Genomic DNA, 27,031 nt, shown 5'->3' with positions numbered 1-27,031 from the left:
AGGTGTCTTGGTTCTTGGTCAGCTGCAGCCCACTTATTACTCCATTTGGACTTGTTAGCCTGCGTGCAACACCAGATGCAAACTTTGCAGCACTGCACTCCAGATCATACCCCTCCCACTGCCCAGGGACACAGACATCTCCTAGTTCTGCCCAGTCCCAGAGGGGTCCATGGGCATCCAGATACTGCTCTGCTAAGCTGTCCTTGAGCTGCTTTCCTATAGCTTCTATGGGGTTTTTGCACTCTGCATTCTATTATTCTGGTTTCAGGAACACTGTGTAGAGACTCACAGGTTGCAGACACACTGGAGCAAGTTCATGAGAGCTGCTTCCAGGGCTAAGCTGACTTGAGAAGCTGTGTAGCTGCATTTGTGAGCTGAATCTGCTACTAGGGCACAGTCAGGCCTCAATTTGAGCAAAACAGCCCTAAGAGAGGACTGCATAGAAAAGAATGGCAGTAATAACACAAGGTTCATGTTCTTTCCTAGTCCTAAGAAAACCCAGGGAGTGTTCCTACCTTGGAAGTGTTCATTCAGTTTCAGAGACTAAACTGTGCACTCTGAGACTTCACAAAGGTTTCCAAAAAACACAAGATAAAAGAGTTTAAGTATGCTAAAAAAAACAATAGCTACCAGTTTGCCTTGCTCCAGGCCAGAAAGCAACATGAACCCACGCTTCTTTCTCTATAAACTTTGTTTCAAGATTTCAGTGCTCAGATAGCCTGAAAGGCACTTAAAAGTTCTGCTGGAGCCCTTGATACACAGACACCTAGGCCCTGAAGCACTGAGAATGGTAATTGCTGCAAAGTGTTCCACTTTGACAGTGGGAGAAATGCCTTGTGCTCACTTGTCATTGAAATCTTCTTCAGTAAGGCTGTAAAGGAATTCCTCCATGACCTTGTAATCTTCCATGACTTCACGAATCAGTTCCTGCACAGGGTGAGAGAAGAGAGACAAAAAATAGACACCTTTCGACTATCCTGACTCCAGCTCTCTGGTGTATACCTCATTTTCATGAGGTGCCTTTGAAGGGCGTTAGTCACACAAGCTTAATGTGACGTAGGCTGCTCCTCTGCTGTGAGAACAGTGGGAATGGATTTACAGCCCCTTGTTCTGTGGACAATCAGACCATTATCACCCTCTGTTCTATACAAATGAAAAGGAGTGTGACCTAGTGGATAAAGTGCTGGACAGAAACTGAGTGTTTTGGGTTATACTCCAGGTTCTTTCCTTTGCATACTTGAGGTCTTTGTTCCCCATTCGTTCAGCTGGAAGATGACCTACACTTCCAACAACTGAAATAATTTGACAATAGAATGTCCTATTAAAAGAAATACATTAACAACAATGTGAGCATTTGGTAGCAAAAATACTTTCTTGAAAACAACATGCATTTTTGGAAGACAGCTATTCAAGTACACGCATGGAAAACAGATCATGAAGGTATAAAAAGCATAGACAAGTCTTTTAGGCAAGGTTTTTAACTACTATTTTGTTTTGCACAGATATTTAAATCCATAATGTGTGTATTTGAAAATACAAATCTTAGGAATTACAGCAATGCAAAGCCAGGAATATTATGGCACTACATGCTAAGATGTCCAAGCAAAAAAAAATAAATTAAAAAATTGAGTTCTGCTTCTGAGACACCACACATTGCATTGACAAATCTTATCCTCCCTTCCCCTGATGTCCCTGGTCCAGAAGGAGACCAAGCCCTACCTCCTGCACAGCCAGCTGCTCAGGGACTCCCTTCATCCACTCCCGCAGCTCAGCCAGTTCCTCAATGTTGTTTGGTTTCTCATGCATTCTGGAACTGACAGCTTTATAGGTATCACAGATCTGCAGGAGGACACAGCAGAGACAAGACCATCAAAAAGCCATTAATTGCTAATGGGCAAACTGGAAAACCTGCCAAGATCCTCCCACTTCCCATCCTGAAGGTGGTCTCAAGGGATAAGTACACAGTCCTGTTCCACCTTTTTCATCCCACAGTCTTTCTCCATCCATCTCATTTGAGCTCAAATGGAATGAGACTGCCAAAGAACGAGGAAGAGGAACCACAGGTACACAGTTGAAATAATGACAGTAACAGATTTAAACAACCCTTTGGAAGATACAGTTGTCTATATTCCAGTTATGCTCAAAGCAAGCAAAAGGACCTTCAGTTGTTTACTAGGTAGATCTCCTTAATCCACCAACACATTTTTACCATATATCCCAGTCTTGAAAATTTTTTCTCAAGATATACAGCTTTCAGGCATATAATTATATACATATAATTAATACTTGATCTGGTTAAGTCTGCATATCTTCCATCTAGTAATTTTTAAAAATAATTACACGATGAAATCTTTAAAATATCCTCATTAATGTGGTCTCAGTTGCTGGGTTTTGGCCATTTCACAAACACAGAAACTTCAAAAGCAGAAGTGCAAGACAAGACACTGACAGATTGAATCAGGTAACTCACATTTTGAACCCGCAAATGGAGGTTTCTAGCCAGTAGGTCCAACATGGCAGTGGCAAGTGCTTGGTATTTTTTAGACAGATTTTGCTTTACATCTTCTACATTGACATGGAAGGGCCCAATGACAACAGAACTAGGTAGAGTGTTGTCCACATTCTCCTTGTCAGACAAATGCATGTTTACTATATCCATCACCTCCTGGGCAGATGGACATTGCTCTTCATAGTCTCTGTAAATAAAAACACCAAACGTATGCAAATGTATGCAACTTTTTGCACAAGCAAAGACTGAGGGGGTACCAATACCTTCCAGACATTATAACCACAGATATCATCTCCACATAGGAGATGAGGAGTGTATCACACTCTAGTACATGAGTGTTAGCTTTAGCCAAGCATGGGAAGCTGCAGTAGAAAAGACATCTCATGTAAAGTCCATTTGTTTGGGTCACTAGCCTGCATTGAACACTCTGCTCTCTGCTTCAGAGTCTTCACTGTTCCTGTTACCAACACTCAGCAGAGGAAGCCAGGCTGCCTACACCTACCTGCACTGCAGCAACACCATGTACTGGCATAGACAGGCCCTCAGTTTCAGAAGATGTGTATAGGAGAGGATGTGGAACTGGTATGTAGCTGAAGAATGTTACTGGGCAGCAAAGGAAAGAGTCAGATCTACAATGGGTTTTAAAAGTGCAATAGGTATGGAATAAGAGAACAAAATATTTTAGCTGCAGAAAAGGGGTGGAAGAAAGAGATGGAAGAGGTAATAAGGCCAGAGGAGAGGGAGAGACAAAATGAAAGCACTGATGTAAACAGAGCACAATCAGGAAGCACCTTGGGGGAGGGCAGGCACTTCAGTGTGTTCTGGGAAAGAACAGAAAATTGTCAGATGGGATTTGGAAACTAAAACACAAGGCCTAAAATGATGACAATTAAAGTAACAGAGACTAAAGGATGGCATAGGTGCAAAGAGTTTTGGCAATGAAAACAATGAGGCTGAAACAAAACAAAACATTACTTTCTACATAATGTTATCAACCTGAACAGATGCTGTTTGAAGGAGGCCAGAGTCAAGTATGCTAACTGGATTTTCAAACAGCATGAGTCATTTTGAGGGCCATTAATGTCTCCAATTACACTTACAAACATGACAGGAATGTGACCACTGCCTGAGGCAGGAAAAAATTCTCACTGCCATTGCCAATGTCCTCTGAAAGCATGGACCATCACCCATGGCTGAAGGCTGCCTCTGATGGATGCCTGATCTCACCTCTGAGGCACATCACACACATCTGTGGTCTCAGAACAGGTCCCGCATTCTTACACACACCCACATGACAGCTTCTGAAAAGGCTTTGCTGCTTCTGTCAGAAGCCACTTACCTTAGGAAGTATGGGATGTCATTGTTATTTAGCTCCAAGAACTTCTCATATCTCTTGGCATAGGCTTGGAGAGGGATCTGTGCCTTTTGAACAGCAGACCGCATAGCCTCCCGCAGCTCTTCCACCTCTGGTTCATGCAAGTCCACCGAGTCCAGCAAGGGTGTGTCTGTGATAACTATGTTCTCCAGTACATACTGGAAGAAGGGGAGATGCCTTTCAGGACTAGCAGAGTTAGCCATGCTTCATCAGGAGAGGGTGACACAATCCTTAGTGACACCTTTGGGAATTCATGCAGTCCATTGCTTTATCAGTTTTATGCTGCCTTCCCTACCCTTCAAAAGGATCTAGTGTCTTTCACAGTAACAGGCAGAAGGATGGTACAGATCTCTTCTGCATATGCAGACTGACAGCACTGGAAAAGGTGTTGCTATTTCATTATGAGTCTGTTTATAGCAGCTGCCAGGCTCCTAGGGCAAGCAGGCTACTTTAGACATGCCTCCATAGAACCTGCAGCACCAGAGCAGAGATAGCAACCATATGAAACAGACACCGGTTTGGAGAGCTTGAAGAAATCCTCTCAAAACAGAACAGCAATAGCACAGTGCTGAGTTCAAATTAACTAAATAGGATTCCCAGCCACCGACTTCTGCAGCCTTTCCCCTCAGTGCAAGCTCAGGGGTGCCTATGCCAAGCTGCAAAGTGGGCTCTCTCACCTTCTCCAGCTGTGGGACTGCGTGAGTTGCCAGGATTCCCTTGTCAAAGAGAGACAGGAGGGACTTCTCAAAGCTCTCCACAGGGGGGCTGAAGTGAACACCACTGCTGTCTAGCACAAGGTCCGTTTCAAAGAGAGGATTCCTTTGAGGCCTGCAGGAGGAAGAGATAAAGATTTTGAGACAATAGCACACAACAATATTGCTCTGGTGCTGATACCAAAATGCCTACTGGACAGGAAAGCAGAAGAGAGGAAGATTGCTCCACCCAGTTGAAGGTATGAAACACTGCATTCTGAATTTACCAGAAAAACATTGAGAACTCTTTGTCTATCAAAGACAAAAGACGTATCAAATACAATGTACAAGGACACCCAAAATTCACAGAAGCTTCTACTAAGAGTGGCCACACACCACTACCAACAGAAGTTATAACTTTCTGTTGAGAACTGGAGCTGCTCTGCAGAAAAACTGCAGATAATCTTCAAACCAGGTATTCAGTATCTCAAATATATTCTTAAAATGTACCTTCTGGAAATTATATCCCTATCTCCCCATGTTGTATGTTACCACCATGACTCAGGATCAGCTCAAGTCAGTGTAAAGACTTCCACTGATGTCCAGGTTAAAGTCCTCATGCAAGTGTTTTGGGTTTTTTTTTCTTCCTATTTTTGATTTCTAAATCTTTTTTTAACACCATGAAGGATAGAAATCCTTAAATCAATACCCAACGGAAGAAAATTCTAGACACCATGACAAACTGAATTTGATATTCTTTAGAGATCCCAGGCCAGATCCTGCTCCTGACGTTTAATCCAAGAATGGCATAAAGCAGCCATGCCTCTCAGTGTTCATTCTTCCTGGCCTCCAGAAAAAGCTAGCAGTAATTATTTGCTCTCTGGAGAATGCTGGAAGTGGCTAATCTTTAGAACAGCATGTCAAAGTAGCAGACCTTAGTTCTGATGGGCTGCCTCCTATCACTAACAGCAACTCAAAATCTGTTCTAACATAGCAGCCAGCTCTGTGTCATTCTTCCAGACTCAAGCAAATGTTTCAGGTGAAAGACAAGGAGCAACAGCCCAGCCTAAACCCAGCCCCCAGAGAGCAAAACTTGCTTGCAAAAACAGTAGTTCGAAAGACAATGTCACTACACTTCTGTGCTTTTTGTACCCTTTTTTTCCTCTTTCTCTTCATTACCTGTAGGGACTATTGATGAGGTCATCTCCCCATTCCATGTCCTCCAAGCAATTCATGACACCGTGGCAAGCATCCAGCAGAAGTTGGGTGAAGTTGATCAGTGAGTTCTGCACCAGGTAGCGCACAGAGTCCTGAAGGATGAATCTGATGCGCTTCATCAAGTTATGCAGCTTGGACATCTGGTAGACATCCTGCTGGCTCTGCTCCAGGTTGTACCAGTTCTTGCCTGCATCTCTCAGGTTGCTCTTTATTGCAGTCTTTAGAGTACTGATCCAAGTATCCTGGAGAAATGCCTCAACCTAGGGCAAAGAAAAAAAGCAAGCTGTGTAATCCTCCACAGGCTGATGGGAAAACAGTATGGCAAGGTGAGCTGCTAGCTGGGACTGCTGGGCTTTGCTGTGAAAGGTAAGTGTTCTTTCAGGGTTCTACCAGCTAAACAGGAGCTCTCAAATTCATGCACACATGTGGCACCTGAACCCAGCCGTACATCTCCTTCACTGACACAAAACCTACAAAGATAAAGCCTGATATAAAAAAGTATGAGTGCTCAATACTTTCTTTTTGTTTCCTTTTTATTCTCTTTTGTGTAGAGCAGGATCCCTGGAACTGCCTGTGTCAGGCTCCCTCATAAGTAGTTGTGTAAACAGTATGATGAGCAAGTAAAGGACAGAACGTTGTCTTCTCTTGACAGGTGAGAAAGAGGGGAAGAAGCCAAGGGCAGCAGCAGTCTGCAGTGTTTTCATTTATTAAAATACCACCAAGTGTCACTTTCACTCCACAGGCAGCTGTTGTTTGTACGTAATAAAACAACCCCAGTCAGTAAGTGTATGACAGCACTGCCTAGCTGGAACAGCATGGGACTGGGAAGGATCAGCACATGCCCTCTGCCACCGATTTACTGTGTAACCCTGTGGAAGCTACTCCAGGTGGCCACATCCAGCAAGCAAGGTACTGCCCTCATTTAGAAGGCATGAAGATTTTCTGTCAAGAGTTACCACAGAGTTGCAATTTTTTCTCCTAATCAGTCTACCAGCATTGCAGAGTAATCTAAATAAGTACATAAAGAACAGGTCATAGAAAAGCATTACACCTGTGAGTGCTTCAGGAGGAATCAATGCTCTTATGCCTTCCAGCTGGAGGGATGGGGAAATAAAACAACAACAAAAAGGAAGCTTCTGAGTGCTAGCCAGGATTGTTGCCTGCATGGAGATCAGGAGAAGGAAAGAGGGGCTGTAGCCCTACATGGCCACATGTTCAACAGCACAGTCAGCTTTGGTAGATGCTACAGGGCCACAGTTCTTTCAGCCCACTCTCCCCACATCCAAATACATTTGACACACACATGCAAATTCCTCCCTGCCTCATCCACAGCACCTCCTTTGAAAGCTCATCAGTTTCCAGCTGCTGCATCTGCCTAATACACACTGACAACCTTGATGGCTGCTCCCTGATTTCACTCGCCACACTTCTTCTGCTCACCTGAGTGAAGGTCTGGGTCTGGATCTGTTCAAACTCCTCCAAGCAGACATGCTTTGCTAAGGTTACATTGAACAGAGACATGCTGGCTACCTTGTTGCACTCATCTTGCACCTGTGTAAGGAGAGTGATAACTTCTGTCCTGGTCAGGAGTGAGAGGAACTTGAAAGCTGCTTGTTGTTCATCAAAAGGATAGGCTGGGATAGAGACAAGCCCTAGCAACCAAAAAAAAGAACATGTTATTGCCTGCAATGGCCATCCCAGCTTCTGTTTTAGAAGAAGAGCACAGCTCCCCTTCTGACAGTGCTTGTGAAAAGGACTCTCCTCTGATGCACAAGCCTTATCTTGCAGCAGTTTCAGCAGACAGCTGGATGAAAGAGAGAGTCTCTGCAGCAGAGACTTTCTGCAGCTTCCCATTAGGGCCTTGAGGGACTGTCTTGGTGCCTGGCCTTCCTGAGGCTTTGGCTCATGAAGTTTCAGTAAAGAACTCTGGACTTGCAGAGTCTTCCCACTGAGGTTTCAAGACACAGATGAATCATCTCATCTGTGAGAGACCACTTGTGAACCACCTCAAGGTGTTCCAGCCTTTGGAAGGCCTAAGTGCTCCAAATATGCCCACCCCAACTTTTACTGTGGTCATTTTCCTCCAGTTTAGGACTCTAAAAGAGCCCAAGTCCTCTTTCACATCTGAGGTATGCCCCAGCTGAGCACAGCAAATGGAAAGCAGCCAGCTCCAGCACAGTGCAGAGTGGAAGGCAGTTAAGCAATCACACTGCCATGCATCTGGTGCCATTAAGTGTACACTTGCAGAGCAACTGCAGTTTAGCTAATGGATGGTAATGTGTTAAACTGAGGTAACATGAGTTTGCAAACATATCCTAAAAAAAGAGCAGACATACCCAAAAGTTTCAAATCATCTCCTGTTCCTATCTTTTACAACAAAGTATGAATCTTATTAAAACCAAGAGGCCCTATAACCATGCCGAGTTCAAACTGCTTCACTCTGCCCCATACCTTTCTCTGGTACTTTTTCCTCCTCTTTGTGTGGCAGGGTGACATAAGAAAACGTCTGAGGTTTGGAAGTGACAACTCTGTCAAAGCTCATCCTGTTCATGGTACGTTCATAGTCTAATTTCACTTCTTCCTCCAGGCAGTGCATATGTTCTAACATCCTGGTAGAAGACAAGGAAACAATGACAACCCATGGTGTTTGAGCAGAAGTATCTCCGTAGATTTACTGCAAAACCCACCCTTCAGTTTCTCCCAGATTCAATTACCCAGAAGCTCACCTACTGTTAGGGGAGCTGTGCAGACAATGAAGCAGCCAGCAAAGCTATCAACTGGACATTTAATGACAGAGGCAACTGTGGACCTGGGATGAGAAGTGCAGACATCTCAAGTGTCTGTTCAGATCAAAGCAAAATCTCCGCTGGGGGTGTGAAGGGGCAAAGTATTACAGAGGTGAGGGGAAAAAAAAAAAAAATCTAAGAATTGAAGAAGCTAGCTGGCAGTTCTGGAAAAGCTGGACTATCTGAGCTGTTCTCCCAGTTGCCTCCTGCTGAACACCTCTTGCAATCAGTCTCCTCAGCCAAAACATGTGTCTAAGTGCAGAAACTCTGTTTGCCCTAGGAAATCATAATCTTTCACCTCAGGCAGGCAGAATGCTTTTTTTTATACCTGTATTTCTGCTCAAAGAGACTAATTACTCTCGTATTTTCTAGTTTAGGCTGGGAAGGTATTCTAGTTCATACCTTCCTGTCTCTGAGCAGGGCAATCAGTCATGGCTGATTCCCAGCAACAACACCAATGGCTCATGATTCATCAGCCCAGGGACTCTTAAAATGCTTTCCTGATATGAACTGCATCTTAAAGAGGCACTTGATTATAGCCCAGTGAAGATCTTCTGTTCCATTTGCTTCATGCTGTGCAGACCTTCTTTTAGTTTTAGCAGCTGTTAATAAGTAGAAGTGTCACCAGCAGACAAGAGCCAACTCTCTGGAGACAGCTGGTGGTCTGCAGATCAATTTAGCAATGACTGATCTATTCCCTAAAAGCACAGGCAGACAGCAAGGTCAACCATGCCATTTTTGCCCAAACTTCCTGCTGCTGTAGGCCACTTAACTGCAGGTGTAAGCATGGATCAGTGGATCTGCATATGATGTACATCTACTTTATCTGGAACACTGACAGATCACCCATCCCTGGGGCTCTTGTCCTAGCTACTTCGGATGACACTGAGAAAGACAGTGGTGAGGATGTGCACAAGAAGGCAGATGAAGGCAGATGGAATCCATTGTCTGTGAGCTGGATGCTCATGTTCTGCCTCCACTGCCATTTGTCTTGTAGTCCTACAGTGTCAATGGACACAAGGCTGAGGCTTCACACATTTACTCAAGGCTTTACCTTGTCTCATTCCACAGTTTGGGATTTTGCACAGACAACAACTTAATTTTCTGCAGGCTCTTCTCATCGATGCTACTTCGTCCATCTGTGGGCATACAGTCCACATAGAGGTGATACAGCACCAGTGCCTGTGTCTTCTTACGCAAATTGTTGGCAGACACCACCCGCTGTGCAAATACCCGGGGATCTTCAGCCAGAAACAGCAGGCAAACTCGTGGCACCCAGTACTGACAGGACAACAAGGGGGGTCTTCCTGGAAAATGAAAGTAAAGCTTACAAGAACCAAGAGGGAACACAAAACTCCGAATGGTTTGCAGTGCTGACAGCATCTTTCTGATGAATGCTATACTGAAGTTGGCTCACTGGAGATCAAAATGAGGAACCGAAGCTGAGGACAGCAAGAGACAAGGAGCACGGAGCTAGCAGTATCTGAATCTTTCAAAAAGGGGTTGTTAATCTATCTGCATAATCCCTCAAAATGATATTGGCCCAGAAAGACCATCAGATAACTTGTCTTGAAGGCAGGAAAGATGGGAGACAATGAAAGGAAAGGTAAATACAAAGGGAAGGCCTCAAACAGGTTGTCAAATCAACCTGTGGAGTTCTCTCCCTGGAATTTTTCAGGACAGGTTACAGATGTATCAAGAAAGATAACAGGGAGAGAAATGAAATTACTTTTTTATGTTCTTCTCATTTCTACATAGGACTAGGCTAAATGGACTGGCTCTGAGAGTATATGCCAAGTCCTAAAAGGTCTTGCTTGACACATACCTTCTGGAGTTACTCCTCCATTCAGAATGGGCCTCCCCTGTTCATCCCGCACTAGCCCATTCATATCTGTTTTATGCACCAAGTAGAGCTCTGTCTTCTTGTCATAATCCAGAACACCAACATCAATCCACTTGTAGATTAAATTCTGGCTTTTGGGGTCCTCTGAGAAAATCAAGGATTAAAAAAGGCTTAGTCTCCATTCTCCTGGAGGCTACAGCAAGTGGACTTCCCTGATCAGAGTGGTGAGGCTACAGACAAATCCATTTACTATCTTGAATTCTGGTCAGTCTCACATAATTTCAGCTGCAATCAACTAAATAATGAGTTTAAGCCTTGCAATTTAGCATCTCAGATTGTTTGCACACACCTCCATTCTCCTCCTCTTCCCTATGCGGGTTCCCCATGGATTATCCTCCCACTGCCTGCTTCAGGCACTCCCACTCACTCTTTGCTCCCACAGTCTCATATTTGGGTCCCATATCCCTATCCCTCTACATCCTCTCTTTCTGGGGAGCTCTCTGTGTCCCAGTTCCTTCACCCCTTGATCCAGGACCCCTCATTATATACATGGGCTCCATGGAGATCCCATTCTCCTTTCCTATGTGTGGCTCTAGCCCTGTGTAGTCCTCCACACAATCTTTATTTTTCTAAATGGAAGTGGGTATTCCTCAAGCTATCCTTTCTCTGAGCCACTCACAGGGTGTCTAACTCTTAAACTCCTGTATCCTCTTAAATGCTGTGAGGTGCTAATCACAAGTATCTCTGCATTGGTATCAATACAGATACAGGTCAGGACAGAATTACACAGAAGCTGACAACAGATGCCGTTAACCACGGGCCTGAACTACAGGAATTTGCAATGGTGCTGGCACTGTGCCCACATCAGCAGTTTCACTTCCCCCAGAGGCTGGTGGCTCTGACTACCTGAGCACAAAACAGTCCATTCAGCCTGAGCAGTGACCAGAGGGACTGTTCCTGAAGTCAGCTTCCTGAAGAACTCAGCCATCACATGCTGGCTCCCCAGGGATACAAGCAGCTTATGTTTTATGTTTAGGTTTTGCAGACAGCCAAGGCTCTGGAGGTTGCCCCTGAGCTGCATGCTAGTTCCTATGCTTTAAAGCTTGTGTACATGGGTTGATACAAGTTGCAGCCACAACTGGGCACCAGTACAGCTGTACTTTGTGATGCCTTCTCACTGGGAAGGCTCTGACAGGAAAACAAGAGATACCTGCATCACTTAATTTGCTCCAGATATACTACTTAAATTTTCACTGCAGTCTGAACTTGATTTCTGATCCTGCACTCAGAGTGAAATCCAGGCAGAACATACTGTGTTTGAGTACCTTCATGATGATACCTATATACTAATAAAGCAATATTTTGACTGTACTGACTTCCAGGCATAGGAAAGAGGGCAAAAGGCAAAAGAGTAATTCTAAAAAAGTGGAAACGGTCAGTCCAGGGCAGGACTGACAGTTGTTGAGATCCCTGGTCTCTTATTCTGGCTGCCTATGCCTGGTCAGAATGAGTTACTGCTTTTCTGCTATTCAGAGCTGCATTCACCAGAATCTGCATGCTCCATTCTGCTGAATGGGCTTGTAATTGTAAACATTGCCTCCCTTGACCACTAATTGATTTGAGCTTTACCGTGTCCCAGTACATCATCTGTAGGTAATAGTGCTTTTCCAGGCACTGGCTTTCTATCGTCAGATCCTGGCTCCAGTCCTGTCAAGATCCACTCTTCTGGTGTTCGACAGTCATACTCATCATCATCAAATATCTAAAAAGCCAGGACATGAGTGAAATCAAGTCTTACTTCAGAGAGAAGAAAACACTCGATACAGAATTTTATGGGAGTTCCTAAATGAGCTACAAAACCAGAAAAAAGCCCAAGTGCAAAAGCTGTGCTGATCTTTGGTACCAATCTTATTCCAAACATCTGTATCTGTAGCCGTTCCCTTTCCAAGGGAGCAGAAACACCAATTGGGGAGTTCTCATGTAGGAATATTCCTGACTACTTCATCTGGAAGAAAATATGAGATAACATCTATCTTAGGACATACAAATAGAAGTTAGGAGGCACTTTCAAGAACTATTAATTCTGGTGAAAGATGTGGGCAGCCTGCAGATGCTCAGCATCTTGCAGAGATCCTTCAGGGCCCAAACCTGCTCTAAAGCATCTCCTTGCTTTATTGCTTGCTGTATCAATGACAGCTAAGTGTCCTCCATTTCTCAGAAACATCCTGTGGTATAAGCAGTGAGATCGATCCCAAGTACCAAACATGCTCTCTTACCTCTAATGGGAGGTAGATGGGAAAGACAGGATCTTTCTTGTCCTCAATAGTTGGCATGTTGCCAGGATCGTGGTGCCTTGGCATCAGCTGATTGGAGTCTATCCCCTCGTTGGCTAGAAGCTCATTAATATCAAAGCTGAGATATAGTCGTTTTCTCCTGTTTTGAACCAGAGGGGGACATGACCACTTAATGTGCCCAGAAGGGCTCCTGTGCCTGTACCACCACTTTTCTACTGATAAGGTGCATGGTCAAAAAAGTTTTTGAGCACACACTGCAAACGTGTATTTCTTCATCTATAGAAGAATTCAATTGGAAGGGACCTACAGTGATCATACAGTAGTCCAATTTAAAAATTATATACATGTACTACTTTATGAGGTACATTACAGAGCACTCACAAAAACAGAAACTTAAAAGGTATAAGAAAAAAAATTAAATAAACACTATTTTAAAAAGAATGTTCTTCCCAACTCCCAGCAAACTGCCTTGTGCAATCCCTGTGATAAGTACACCCCACTTTGGTGTACATCCTACAGTGTGGTACTTTCCTAAAGATTTTTGATGTATCATGTCTTGGAAGCAGAAGTCAACATTCTAATCTGCTGTGTCCATTCCATTCCATCTCTAATCACTTTCAGGTTACTTACCTCTCTATCTCAACCTTTCGAGGGCATTGCCCAGGAAGGCTTTGGAAGGGAATTTGCACTTTGGGCTTAAATGACTGTTCTGGGAAATCTAACATGGTGAGGTTCTCTGTGGTTGGTCCAATCACTTGCTTATCCAGGACTTTCCCAATGTCTTCAGGCATCTTGAAGGTTGTGACTAAGAGAAAAAGAGAAACACAAGTCTGAAACCACCAGACATCACTCTGCTTTACATTCACACACACAGAAGGATTGTGTCATATCCTGGGTTGTCTGCAGAAGACATTTCACTAGATTAGTGACAGATACTGTAGGAGAAAACAAGCCATTCAGGCCATTTTTATGTGTTGAAGTCCTTATTCATGCCTTAGTTGGGACAAACATCTCAGTGTTTGCTCAAGTGAACCTCCCACTCACATCAGCAGTGGTGTGAGAAAAAAAATTGAGTTAAATAGCTAACAAAATCACAATCTGGCCAAATGCTTTCAACAGAAATTTGGACTAAGCAAAAAGCACACATTTCCAAGAACTGGCTGAAATTAAACCATGTCATTTACCCCATAAATAAACTAAACTGTTTATATTGCTAAACAAGTCACAAATAATAGAACAGCAGCAAACTGGGAATTTGAAGCTTAACCTAAATTAAGTAATTGTGTGCAAGCTTTAAAAAGCACTATTCCCTTGACAGAGCTAAGCATTGAGCTAAAAATGGATTTTAGTAGAGTGAAAGCTTTTCATTTGATGAACTTTTACACTGTACCCCAGAGAAACTTAAGATTTTGGCTCATAAGTGGGTATTTTGGATGTCAAGCTTTGGAATGCATCCTTCAACCTGCTCTGCGTGCATCATTTAGACACAATCCTTCACTTTGCTCCATCCTGCATCATGGATGCAATTCCTTGATTTCAAAGCAATTGTGCAGAGCAGACAATAATGCTGACACCAGACATGTTTTAGGATGACAAGGTTCAGAGAGAGTCCTTTGAGAGGTTATTCCCTTGTCCTTCTTAAAGGGCCCCTGACACAACCCCCTTAGCTACACATTGTCTGCTTAGGGACTAAAGGACAGTCACTGAACTGGCGCCTCCTGTCTCTCTCCTTCTCTCTCTTAGGAAGGACTCCTAGCCTAGAATAAAGATGATCCTAAATGTTTCAACTGTTCATGCCAATTTGCACATTTACAATCATTTCAAGTGTCCCTAAAATGCAGAGGGTTTACTACAGCACCTTTAGCCTCATGCATCTCTCTTGGTTGGGATCTTTACAGAATGACCCTGAGCTACCTGTTGTCAGGGAGCACATCTGTTCTAATACTGTCACTATATTGTTGCAAAATCCACAGTGCCATCCATTACACCACTTTGTGCTCTATCAACTATTTATGTCAATACTTAGTATTTAATTTGCATTTACATTTCCAGCTTGATAGCTTCTTCCCCCTTGAAAAAGCAGCAGATCATAAATAGGGATGTCTCCACTTGTTAGGGATGAGTCTAGCTTGTCAAGCTTCACTTGAGGATGCAGTCATTTGTCCTCACTCATGAAAATAAATGTCACTTCTAAGCACAGGAAGGTGGTATATATAGTTACCATTTTTCTCCAAGATTAAAAAGCTCTCCCATGCACTTTCTCCCCACTCACTGCCAGCCTATGATCCATATCCCCAAGAGTGCTCTAGGGGCCAGAACAGTGCTGGCAAACCTTTCCACCATGCTCTGTTCCTCTATTTAAGCATATATGATAAAAGCATCTCTCATAAACAGGTGAGACCAGCAGCTTCTGTATGGACAAAGACCCCTTGCATCTAGGGAGAACAAACTGCTGTGGGGCACAGATGGCTACAGAATGAATAAATCAGAAAGGACCATGGTTTTGGCTATGGGTATCTAGATCTTGAATACAGCTCTCTTTGGTCAGGTCTCATTTTCACAGGGAAGGGGCACTGCTGGCTCCACAGGCAATGATAATGCATGCAAATTTAGTGCTCTCCTGGCATATGGTCTCTGGAACCAAACTCCCATAGGCAGCAATGCAGTCCTCCTTGAACCCTGAAGGGATATAGCCAGGAGAAAAGGGAGCCACCCAGTCACATCACTTTGTGCCACCTCTAAATGAAATTCACTTTCCATAGGCCACTCAAGCAGCTCAGCACCATCCCTGGCACTGACAGGAGAACAAAAACAGTGCACTAACCTAGACTCACCAGCCAAGTTTCTAGCATGTTCACTACAAGCAACCTTAGGAGTTATGGCCCCATTTCCTGCCACATCACATTTCCTTTCAGTGTATTTACCTTTAGGAGTGTGCTGCTCAAGGTCTGCTTGTCTTAGCAAAGCATGGTGCATCCGGGGCCCAGCACAAGAATCCTGAAATGCAGCATGTGAGGGAAATGTCAGAGATAACAAAGCAGTTGTAGCACAATGGGAGGGTGGGTTAGAGAGTTCCTGAGAGACAGTGAGACTGTAAGACCAACTTTACCAGAGCTTTAAGGACAACTGAAGGCAGTAAAACTATGACCAGGAAGAGCTTTATGGTTTCACTTTGTAAAGGTCTTGAACAAAGCCCTCTTACCAAAATGAATGGCTAGGACCTGAGATGAAAGCTGTTATTTCTCCAACCATGTGTACTGCAGGACTTTCAATTTCAGAAAGACAGTGGTTTAAAGATAAATGCTCTTTACTTACCTCTGAGAAGTTGGAGGCTCCTGGAGTGAGGACACCACCATCAAATGCCTTTTGTCTAAAGGCCAAGTATTTTTCTGTCCCCTGGTTGCAGCTATTGGGAAGGCATGAACTGGTTCCTGGACTGTCATCCCAGCATGAAGCCTCATTGCTGGCATCAGGAGAGCCAGGGTTCCTTCCCTGAGAATTCATCAAATCCTTCTTTGCTTTATCTATCTTCTTAGAAGAACAACGCTGTGATGCAGCCGTGGGCTTGCTAGAGTGGAAAGACATTGACCCTGTTAAACACCATCTTTAATGCTCCTCCACACCCCCCACCATGCTGGATATCACTGGCTTGCTAGAAAGATGAGTGGGTAACAAGGCAAGCTCAACCCCCTGCTTCAATACCACGCACTGCCTTTGTGACCTGGGGGCCACTGGGCTCATATTGCTGCCTGGATGGCTCACTAACCCTGGGAAGGAGAGTGCTTTATTATTCCAAATGGGTTTTGGAGGGGGAAACCAGCACTGTACACATGAAAAGCTGCTTTCCTGAAGCAGCAGGGGCTTCCCGGATCTGTGGCAGCATTCAAAAGGCTGACAAGAGAATTTCAGTGAACTGGGACTCCAACTTCGCTACTTCAGCTGTACCCAAATCCCTTAAAAGCCTTGTCACACTTGACTCCAGTGGGAGTAGGCTATAGCCTAGATACCAGTACGGCTACTCTCAGGTGTAAAGTCTGACTTTTTCATTTAAATAATTCAGGAGAGATGTTTAAGCAACACGTAAAGCATATTAAAATATAGCCAGAAGCTCTCCTCTCTCTCCTCCTGCAGGGGATAATTTTGTTGGTGATCTCAACTCACAAATAATGTCTACTCTTCCACCCTGGGAGATGCTAATGCAGGCAAGTATCTCAGCTCTATGGCTTTATTTTATAAAAAAACCTTTGCACACTGAGATATAGTAATTAAGAGTAGCCCTTGGACTTCTGGCACAATGATAATGCAACCCTTGATTTTAGTCTTGTCCACACACAGAGCTGTGTATCTTAAATAATGAGCACAGCTGAAGTGACACAAGCCCCTCCAGCCTGTATACACACACACTGATGTAACGGTGTACACATACCCACATAGCTTATTCCTATCAATTATGAGTCAAAGCTCTCTACAGAGTCTCTCAAGGCTACCCTCAGTGCAATAGGGCTTATTCATCAATTCCTGCTCAGGGCTAGACCCAGACTCCTCATCCACCCCTACCTGTCAAACAGTTTTCATCCTGCACCCTTGCCAGGAGTCACACATCTGCCTTGCTTCTGGAGGCCAAACTTAAGTAGCAGGCTGCTACATGGGAGTCTTCCAGCTGCCCACAACTACGCCTTGGAAAGCCTGCCTTGTGGGCTTGCAGGCCACAGATGGTATTGTACCTGTCTGCAGTCTCATCCTGACGTGGAGATGACAACACAGCATCCCTTCCTGCCATGCCCTCTCTGCTCTGCCCTTGAATGGAGAAACAACTCTGCCTGCCCTATACTGTTGATCAGAGAGGGCTATTTTTTCTAAATTTCACTTCGCTGTTTGTCTGCAAGAATGAGTAAGGTACACACAGCAGAGAAAGCATTACATGCATGCCAGAGGTAAAAGGGAATAGCTGTGCTGGTTTATTACTACAGGTTCAAGCCAGTGCACAATTCAGAGAGGCTGAATCAAAAAAGAAATCAGATAATAACTCAAGGTTACCATGAAGTGAATCCTTAAAGTGAAATGGAGTAAACGAACAGATTGGAGAGACCTAGGAGACAAGATCAATAATACCTCCTCCTCTCCTTTGAGCTAGAAATGCCACATCTTTCTCCCCTCAGCTTCTCTTTGGCAAGGCAACTGGAACCTCATACCTTGAAGAATGAATTTGACATGGAGGATTTTGGTTTTATTAGCTATTTTATGCTCTGGCCATATCTATTTTAGCAGGACTGATTGATATCAGCCAAGATCCAAGGATTCCTGATGAATCACTGCTGGACTCTTTCCTGCCTGTTACACCAGTGCAGAGACCAGCAGTAAGGCAGAACAACGCTGCAGTGGCTTTTCTGTTGTGTCACCTGGGCATGCCGCTCCTGGGAGAAGAAGCAGAGGTGGCTTCTACCTTAGGACCAGAACCTTAAACCCATGCAATTTGTAAAAGCTTATTCCAGAATGCAAGGTTCATCTGAACCTTGAGTAGGGCGAGCAATTGAGCCCACTCCCAATTTAGCAGGACTGCCAATCTCTTCCTAGAACCAAAACAATGTGGTTGCTGCCAATGATGGCTGAGTTCCCATGATGAGGGAAGTGTGTACCAAGCCTGCCCATAGCAGGCTTTGCTGCTTTGCTCCCTCTGTATTCACTCACACCTCCATCAAATCCTTCCTGAGCACTTATCTCAAAATAAAACGCCTACTCAGTGTCCAGCTCAAAACCATCCATCAACCTCTCCCAACTGCAAAGAGGAAGAGTCTGGTGCTCATAACTGGGGAAAAAAAAAAAAAAAAAAAAAAAAAAAAGGCACATGCCACCCAAATTAAAGAATAAAACCAGCCCTCCAAAGTTTTCCCAACAGTTCCCCAGACAGATCAAGTAAAAAGCTGCTACAGAGATGGCAGAACTGCTAAGCACAAAAGTGAACCCTACACTCCTGCTACCCCAGCTGAGCTGCTGGCACATGCCCAGGGTTTCCAGCAAGGTTTCCCAGAGTGTGACAAGGAGCTCACTCCAATGTCAGCCTTCAGGTAGTGTGTGATTTGCTGCTCCCACCCAGTTCAGAAACAGTCTATGGGTTGATTTAAAAGAGAGACCCCCCTTGTTTTTATTCAACCTAATTGCTGAGCCAAGGGGGTTACTGCAGCACAGTTCACTTTTCCCAACCTCCAACCCTGCCAATGGCATCTTCCACCTCCCCACTTGCCCCAAAATGATAAGCAGCACATAGACATCAGGGCTATCTTCCACACACTCCATCTGAGGGTGACTCCAGACCATCCCTGGGCTGAAGAGCTTGGCATGGCTTGCTGAGGCTTGCTGCTGAAAGGAGAAGGGAATAATTTCCTTTTTGCAGGAAGCACACAATGGCAGCCTGAGCTTTCAGCCACCTCTGCGAGTGCAGTATCACCGTGCTTGAGGATTTCCTGGTTGCCCAAGGGATCCTGAAGAAAAGCAGTGAAACTGCCTAGGACCCTGTTAATGTCAGGCTCTGGCTGCTGTGGCCATGGGCAGGAGGCCAGCTGCACACCCTGTTCACCACCTTCACTCCTTTCCTACTCAGAGCAGTTTCCTCAGGGCTGGAGCTCCCCTTCACCAAGGTGGGGGAAAAAAAGAGTTCAGCTCACAGCAAGCAGATCAGATTTATTCCTGAAGGCAGACCCTCTGCTTACCTCAATAACCCTTCAATTTCCACTACCCTTATGCATCCAGGAGCATCTCTCTGCTCTCCAATGACAAACACCTGTCTGACACCAAGCCACCCTAGATTTAGCTACAGTAAACTTTGGAAAAAAAAAATAAATCTCTTCATGACTGGTGAAACACCCATCTTTCCAGCAGTTCACTCATGCACTCTCACACCAGAAAAGTATGTTTCCTAGACGCACCAGGTACGTTGTATGAAGCTAAATCGAACTATTCAAAACAAGAGTATATTGTAATGGCATCGCTGACACATTAGCTACAGCATCTTTGTGTCATCATGGCAAAACTATAATTACAATTTCTCAGTAAATCCAGGCTTCACATATCCTAGAAGTTAAACTCCCACATGTCTTGCTTAATGTCTGCTATGAGCTTTTTGATCTGTTGCCTCTATTTTGATTCTTTGATCCAAAGCTCTGACAAAATGGCCCCTTTTCTTTCAAATGAGGTTCAAAAAAGCTAAAAATTGCAACTGAAAAAGAGAAAGTTTTAAAATACTCTACCCCCTAAGCAAAATGGCAGATTGAAATCTAATAGACTTTTATCTGAAATCTATTTATATGTGGATCAGCCAGAACCCCAACTACTGCATAATCCAGTCACCAGCATGTAGAAATTCCTTCTTATAATTTAAACAATATAAGCTCAGGCAAGGTGATACACTCTCAACAAACTGCTTTGAACGCTACCTTCTGTTTCAAGTATCTCCTGTTTTTAAAAAGCAAGCTGAAAGCCGCTTTGAGTTTTACAAGAAGCCCATTCCCCCAACAATTTGCATGGACTTAAAACTGGGTTTTTTCCCTCCGGGCTTTTAAACGCATTCCTTTACTCAACAGGAAAGCACCACGCACCAACCACCAGAACCAGAGTGGACACGGGGAGGGTGGGGACAGCAAGAGCGATGGCAAACAGTGCTCCTCGTCCCACCCGGCGCCTTAACGACCCGGTTGCTCCAGACGCCCTGAGGCTACGGCTTCGAGGTGAGAGCCACGGCGGGTGTGAGGAGACCCCGCACCAAGCCCGTGACTACAAAAAATCTCCTCCGTTCATGCAGCACCACAGCAGCTGCTGCTACCGGGGCGTAGGAGAAGCAACCCCAGGGCATTCGTGAGTGCTGCGCACTCTGGACACCGAGCTGAGGGGACCGGGGTCAGCGGCCCCTCCCCCCTCCCCCCCTCAGCAACGGAGGCGGGGGACGACGACGACGACAAATGCTCAATCGAAATGTTCCTCGAGAGATTATTTCCAGGGGGTTGAAAAACTCAAGGAAACTTCTCCATCACCACCCACACCTGCGTGCCTCAGCAACCGCCGATCAGCCCCGGCCTTCCCGCTCGGCCCAGCCCGGCGGGGTTCCGTCCCCCCCTTCACCAAGCCTTTCCTCAGAACCCCGAAGCCTCAGGTCGGTCCGGGGGCCGGTGACCGGTTCGCAGGATCCCGTCCCAGCCCTCCCCGGCAGCCGGTACGCACCGGACGGTGCTCGGGACCCCCGCCCGGCGCAGTCTCCCCCTCCCCTCCTCTCTCCTGTCCCCTCCTGCAGGCAGTACGCACAGCCCGGCGCGCGCTGCCCTGACCGCCACCGCCAACCCCGTTGCTAAAGGAGCAGGGGCGGGCACAACCATCCCAGTGGCGGGAGCACCTCCTACCCCCCCCACCCCGCGGGCGGTTGGGCTGGTCCGGGGGAGGTGCCCTGGGCTGAGAGAGTTGGCCCAGGACGGGAGAAGCCACCTCAGAGAGGGCTCCGCGGGGTCACCCTAAAGCCCTCAGTGCTGCCTCAGAGCCTTCCGGCAGCCCCCACCTCAGAACCACCCCAGAGTCATCATGGAGCCACCACCATCACTTCAGGGCCACCGCGGAACTGACATAGTGTGACCACAGAGACACCATTGCCATAGAGCCACCACAGGACGTGGCCACTGCCACAGAGCCGCCGTCAGCCCTTGCCTCCCAGGGCTGCCGGCACCCCGGCGACAGCCTCCACTGATGAGTGGCTTTGGGGACAGCCCCTGGTCCCCGCATGAAGGAGGCAAAGGGCTAAACGGGAGCTGTTCCAGTGCCACCTTCCATGGCAGCTGGCTGCCAACCTCACCAGGGACAGCTGTCCAGAAAGGTCCAGCAGATCCCTCCTTCCTTCATCCCAAAACTGTTGAAAGATGTAGAGCTGCACGATGGTTTATCCACAGGCTTATGTACCCATGGAAGTCTTGAGCTGTCACATTTTGGGGGGGGGTCATGTCAGGTGGGGACAGGTGACTATCGCCACGTGCTACAAAACCCAGAAAACATGTCATGCCTGACAAGGGGAAAGCTGGCACTTGGAGCTGCTTGGAGGGCCCCAGGAGGCAAGTCCCTCAGTGAGGGGAGGGTGGGCAAGGGACAAACAGTGCCAGCCCCACGGGGGAGTGAGGAAGAGCAGGTTTGGATTATTTTGGGGGAGAAGGAGAAGAAGCAGAAGAAGAAAGCATTTAAGGAAAAAAAAACAACACAAAAACCCCCAAACAAACCAACTCTATAAAAGAAACCTAGAGGGAGGGAGGGAGGGCAAAGGGCAGAGGAGGAGGAAAGGACAAAGCAAGAGACCAGAGCTGAGGCTCCTGCAGGAGGGGAGCTGTGGGCAGGGGCTGCTTCACAGCCTCTTTGTCCCCCATATCTGCTGGGCCTGGGCTGGCAGCGAGCTGAGAGTTCTGCACCTGGGAGAGGCACAAGCCCTGAGAAGCATGGCCAGAGGAGCAGAGAGAGCTCTGTGGGGCTTCCTGGGGAGAAAACATCCTGAGGGACACCTGCCTGGCCTTGCATGGAGACAGAGGGCGAGGCAGGGTGGCACCAGGGTGGGGGCCATGCCACCGGGAGGCAGTAGAGCCCAGGTGATGAGCACTGGATCCTTCCCTGCCTGGGCAGCCAGGTTGGCACTGGGTGCAAAGGGTGAAAGGGGCACTTAGTCCATCTAGAAATGTGCAAGTGAGGCTTGGGCAAGGAGAGATGGAGGCTGTGGCAGGCAGAGCCTCAGGAAAGAAACACAAGCTTTTCCTGATAAGAAAGCTCCCTCCCAGCAATGCTCACCTCCTGCTAAGGTGTTCTGCTAGAGAAAAGTCCAGGTGTAGGTTCTCTGTCATGCTGCTGGCTTTGTTGGCTTTACTTAAGAAAGAAGCATGTGCTGTTTGCCACAGTTAGGCTTGTAATAATCACAGCTCCTGATGGAGTTCCCTGGAGTTGCATTGGAGATGGTTCCTCAGGCCAGGAGGAAGCAATAGTGAAGCCACTTTGCCTTTGGTATGGGAAAAGCACCCATCCATTTCACTTTGTCTCTCCTGCAGCAGGTTGGGATTCACAGCAGGTCTTGCTGTCCCTGCAGTTAGCTGCACTTCATTTTTGACCAGGCTTTTGAAGTTCAACACAAAATGCCTCAGAGAGACAGGAGATGAAAGCTGAGCTGTTTCAACTGGCTGGGCCTTCACAAACCCACCAGGCCAGAACAGAAAGCAGGCAGGTATGTGAGCTACCTCACTCACCATTCATGTGCTGCCATGACTGATTAATTTCCTTACCTGCCTTCAAAAGGACCTGATTCTCCAGAGATACTCTCCCAAGTGTTGCAGCAGGGTGCAGGAGCTCCATGTTCTCCTTCTATGGGTGTTTCTTTAGCCCAGCATGGCCAGGCATAGGTGAATCAGACTTAATCACTTACAAAAGGCAGGTTCAAAGTGACAACACAGGCAGCTGGCACAGCCAAGCACTTCTGCTGTCTCATTCTCATAGTGGTCTGGATGGAGATGCTGTCCCCAGCTGGGCTGGCACAAAAGGTTTAGTGCTGTCATTCTTCTGACAGTTCTGCTGCTTTTCTGCCATGGGCTCTTTCAAAGCCACAGATTCCCTCCCTGCTTACAGGTGATGCCAGAAAACCCCTGTTCTTGAAGAAAAAGTCACCCCTTCAGCTCTCATTAGTCTATCCCAAACTGATAGCTCAGAAAACACCATTCCCAGGACATTACATCACAGCAAAGCTCTTTTCCACAGAGAATGGCTTTCCTCCAGTTATGAGAGGACTAATAAAATATCAAAAAGCCCATCCTCTGTGGACCTCAGAGATGATGCTGTGGTTGGTTGGTTGGTTTCAGCACTTGCACCTACCCAGTGTGGGTGGTACATCCCTTCAGATTTAGCAGTGTTTCCATACCCACCCCACACACAACTTGCTGAAGGTGTAAATGATCCTCAAAGCACAGGGCTGATGGAGAATAAGGCCCCAGATTTCACTGCCTCCACACCTACATGCTTTCCCACACACAAGATACAGCATTAATCTAGAGTAAACCACATGTTGACAATGCTAGCAGTTTATTTGACAGAAACAGCACAGATCAAACCCCAAAACACAAACCCTTGAGAAAGCAATAAAGCAGGGAGAGCCAGGAGAATGTCTGGGGTCTTGTTGCCTGGTCCTTTCTGAAGAGGCAGTTTGATTCTGGGAAGGGCCATATCAAGCCAGATTCACCTTATATCCCTGCTGCTTTCAAGAACTCTCTCAATGTAAGGTTTCCATTTCAAATTCAGACAGAATGGGACCAGAGGAGCAGTTGCTAACAGCCAGCTGCAAATTCTGTGCTTTCCAACTACAGTTTTCATTGTAATCTCAAAAACCAAATGAGACTTTGACCCTGACAGAGCATAATTATTTTTTTGTTAGCTTTCTCTCTTGCCTTCACCCCTGTGCAGCAGCAAGCCATCTCCTCAAGGTGCATTATTTCACATTCAGGATCACACCATCAACCAGCCAGAAGACTTCCCCAAGGAATTTGCAGGTAGAGGTTACTTCTCCAAGAAATGTGTGCAGAAGACATGGGCTTGGCCAGAATTAGGAAGATGACAGTGAGGATTGCCAGGGCCAAGCCTGAGCAGGCATGCAAGTGGTGGTAATGGAGAAGCTAAGCAAGCCTCAATGATGAGGTCTCAGCAGGTGTGGGCAGAGAGGGTTGCAGTAGTAATTTTTTACACAGCTGGTTCAGGTTTAGCTTAATTGGCCAGAGCTGTCTCTAACCCAACACTGCCACCATCTCCATAGAAAGAGCCTGTCAGCCATCAGTGAGCGGGGAGATTTTTCCAAGAAGAGTCTATATATACTTTATAAGGACCTTGATTTCAGACAGGGCTAGTGGCAGAAATGCTCCTGAAGATCCCACCCTCTGGCTTCCAAGTTCCCTTTGGGCTAGACCCTTAAATTTCTCAGAAGCCCCAGCCAGATGTACAACCAGATTCCATGCAGCCTGCACTGACACACAGACAGGTCATTGTTCACAACTTGTACAGGGGGCTCGCAGCAAATATGGTGCAAGCAGTTCCCTGTCTTCCTAAGAAAAAACATCAAAATGGAGCCATCAGTCTAGCCACTGGGACACAGGAGGAGGGAAAGAGGGGGCTGTAGCCTTGCTTTTGCTGCTGGGACACAAGTCATCCCAGGTTGCCTCATGAGGAAGCCAATATGCCCAGTCTGTACTGGGGAGGATGTAGCCTGAGAAGTGACATTTCCTGGCACTTTTCAGAAATTTCAGAGATTTGCATATAAACACTCTTCAAGCATGCAAAACACAGCACTCTGGAGGCTATAGATAGAGCCTGCTCTCTTCTAGGAAATTTATCACCCACCCCCAGTGAAAATGATCCTAAAAGAACTGCAAACCATTTCTGAAGAGCTACTAGCAGTCTCACAACTTAGGCATTCCCAGACAACATACAAGGATCAAGGTCCTCAGCCAGTTAATTTTGAATGTTCAAGTTCAAAGGACACTTTTTTTTTTTATTATTTTTTTAAACTAGGATCAGTAGAAATTCCTTGCCCTCTTTAAAAAGGCTGGAAATGTTCACTTAAGCTTCTAGAGGAACATCAAGCTTTTAATGAGACAGAGACATCTTTACTCCCTACCATTGGGCTCTATGTTATATCTTCTCTCAGAAAGTGAGCATCAAAATCATCTGGTTTTGATCAAAAATTCCATCCTTTGCTGAAAAACAGTAACAGATTCTTGCAAAGAGCTTTTCTTTCCATCAGCTGGCATTTGATCAAGGAATGCCCAACCTGTTCAGATTTTTTCCACTTGAAAGCCTGTGCCAAAAGCTCAGCTAGGGCCTCACCTGAACAACAGCATTCCAGTAGCTGTACAGAGCAGGGTCTGAGCTGATGGGCTGAACAGAGCAACAAAATCAATGCATTTCTCTGCATCAGGCCCTAGCAGTATAATCCCATCAGAAACAGAGGTTCAAGCATGCCAGTGTGTCAGAACAGTGTCACTCCAGATGAGAGGACAAATCAACATTCTTGGATTTATAATGGCTTCAAAACATACCTTCCTGACACTTGCTCATCAGCTGATTTATTGCACCAGGTGCCAGCCTGACTTCCTGCCATCAGTAACACAGAGCTGTCAATATCTGGACATTCATATCATTTATCTGACTGATTCATCTACTCTTGAAGCACCTTCACACTTAGCAGTGAATATTCTTGTAAAGAGCCCTCTCAAACACAGAGAAACCATTAAAAGCTATTGGTGGAAAACAGAAAAACCTAAGTGGTCTTTGCTGCTTTCTGTCTGATTTTTGTATGCAACTGATTATTGTAGGAATGCAAATATGATTGTGAGCACAAATATGAAACCCAGGGGAGAATGGAAGCAGAGTTTAGGTGTGAACTTTTGTTGGAAGTCAATCTGGCTGCCCTTGGTGTAAAGGGGGTTACTGGTGTCTGTCCTGCAGAGCAAATGGTATCTCTGGGGGTCTGAGTGGGGATGAGATCCCTAAAGCTTAAGGCTGAGGTTATTCTGCCCAAAAGAAGTGTCACCCACTTAGCAAGTGCCAAAGTGCCAGGAACAGAGCTCAGAGTAGGCAAAATCCAAAGAAAGACATGGACAAAGAAATCCAAAGCCATGGCTGTGCCATCACTAGAGAGAGATGTAACTGGGAGAAACCAGGCAATCAAGGCAGAGGAATTATAGCTTTCAAATGCATATCATCCTCCTGCTAATTCCTATCTCTCCCCCTGCTCCCTCCTCTGCTGACGCTCCAGTCCCCACTTCAATACCTGCCAGGTCCTTTTAGAGAGCTGACATTTCCATTCCTGACATTTTCTGCAGCTCCATCTGGGAATTAATGGCCGGATATTAGCAGCGATGGGGCCATTTATCATAATTAGGCTCATGAAGCTACTAAGCATCCAACTATTTTTCATCAGTACTGAGGAAATAAACTGCAGAATCCTGTAGACGAGACGGACGATTTATTTACTGATTGATTTATTTTGGTCTATCAGGATGCAGCTTTAAAGTTTGCCAAGATGAGCAATGATACTCGGAGGCAATGACGACAGTCGGGCCGGCTCACCTTGGGTGCACAAGCTGCAGAGAAGAGGCTTCAAAGCCCCCTGAGATCCTGAAGAGGGTATGTGTTACCCTACATCAGCTCTAGCCTCCTGCATATAGCAAATGACAAGTTGCAGCAGATTGAGCCCTGGCAGGACAAGCTCAGGAAGAGACAGCCATTGGCCCCACAGTGGTATCACGAATGAAAGCCATCTCCTGGCATA

At 45.9% G+C, this 27,031-nt stretch overlaps 1 protein-coding gene across 1 annotated transcript in view; it reads right to left on the bottom strand.

Annotated features, from left to right (window-relative positions):
• DNAH1 (dynein axonemal heavy chain 1) overlaps positions 1–15,693 on the bottom strand; it is a 67,976-nt gene extending 52,283 nt beyond the window's left edge. The window contains exons 1-14 of the mRNA XM_030458634.1: positions 15,642–15,693; positions 13,348–13,522; positions 12,700–12,856; positions 12,053–12,185; positions 10,406–10,567; positions 9,635–9,887; positions 8,246–8,403; positions 7,235–7,446; positions 5,756–6,054; positions 4,562–4,712; positions 3,849–4,042; positions 2,471–2,696; positions 1,720–1,839; positions 845–927 (exon numbers count right to left, since the gene is read on the bottom strand). Of these exons, the coding sequence (XP_030314494.1) occupies positions 845–927; positions 1,720–1,839; positions 2,471–2,696; positions 3,849–4,042; positions 4,562–4,712; positions 5,756–6,054; positions 7,235–7,446; positions 8,246–8,403; positions 9,635–9,887; positions 10,406–10,567; positions 12,053–12,185; positions 12,700–12,856; positions 13,348–13,522; positions 15,642–15,693 (2,375 nt within the window). The remainder of the gene's footprint in view (positions 1–844; positions 928–1,719; positions 1,840–2,470; positions 2,697–3,848; positions 4,043–4,561; positions 4,713–5,755; positions 6,055–7,234; positions 7,447–8,245; positions 8,404–9,634; positions 9,888–10,405; positions 10,568–12,052; positions 12,186–12,699; positions 12,857–13,347; positions 13,523–15,641) is intronic.
• Between the last annotated feature and the right edge of the window lie 11,338 nt (positions 15,694–27,031).

The sequence above is a fragment of the Calypte anna genome, chromosome 12 (genome assembly GCF_003957555.1).
Source record: "Calypte anna isolate BGI_N300 chromosome 12, bCalAnn1_v1.p, whole genome shotgun sequence".
In the NCBI taxonomy this organism is placed as follows: Eukaryota; Metazoa; Chordata; class Aves; order Apodiformes; family Trochilidae; genus Calypte; species Calypte anna.
Note: the sequence above shows the minus strand (reverse complement) of the source record. Positions and strands in the feature narration are given on the sequence as shown.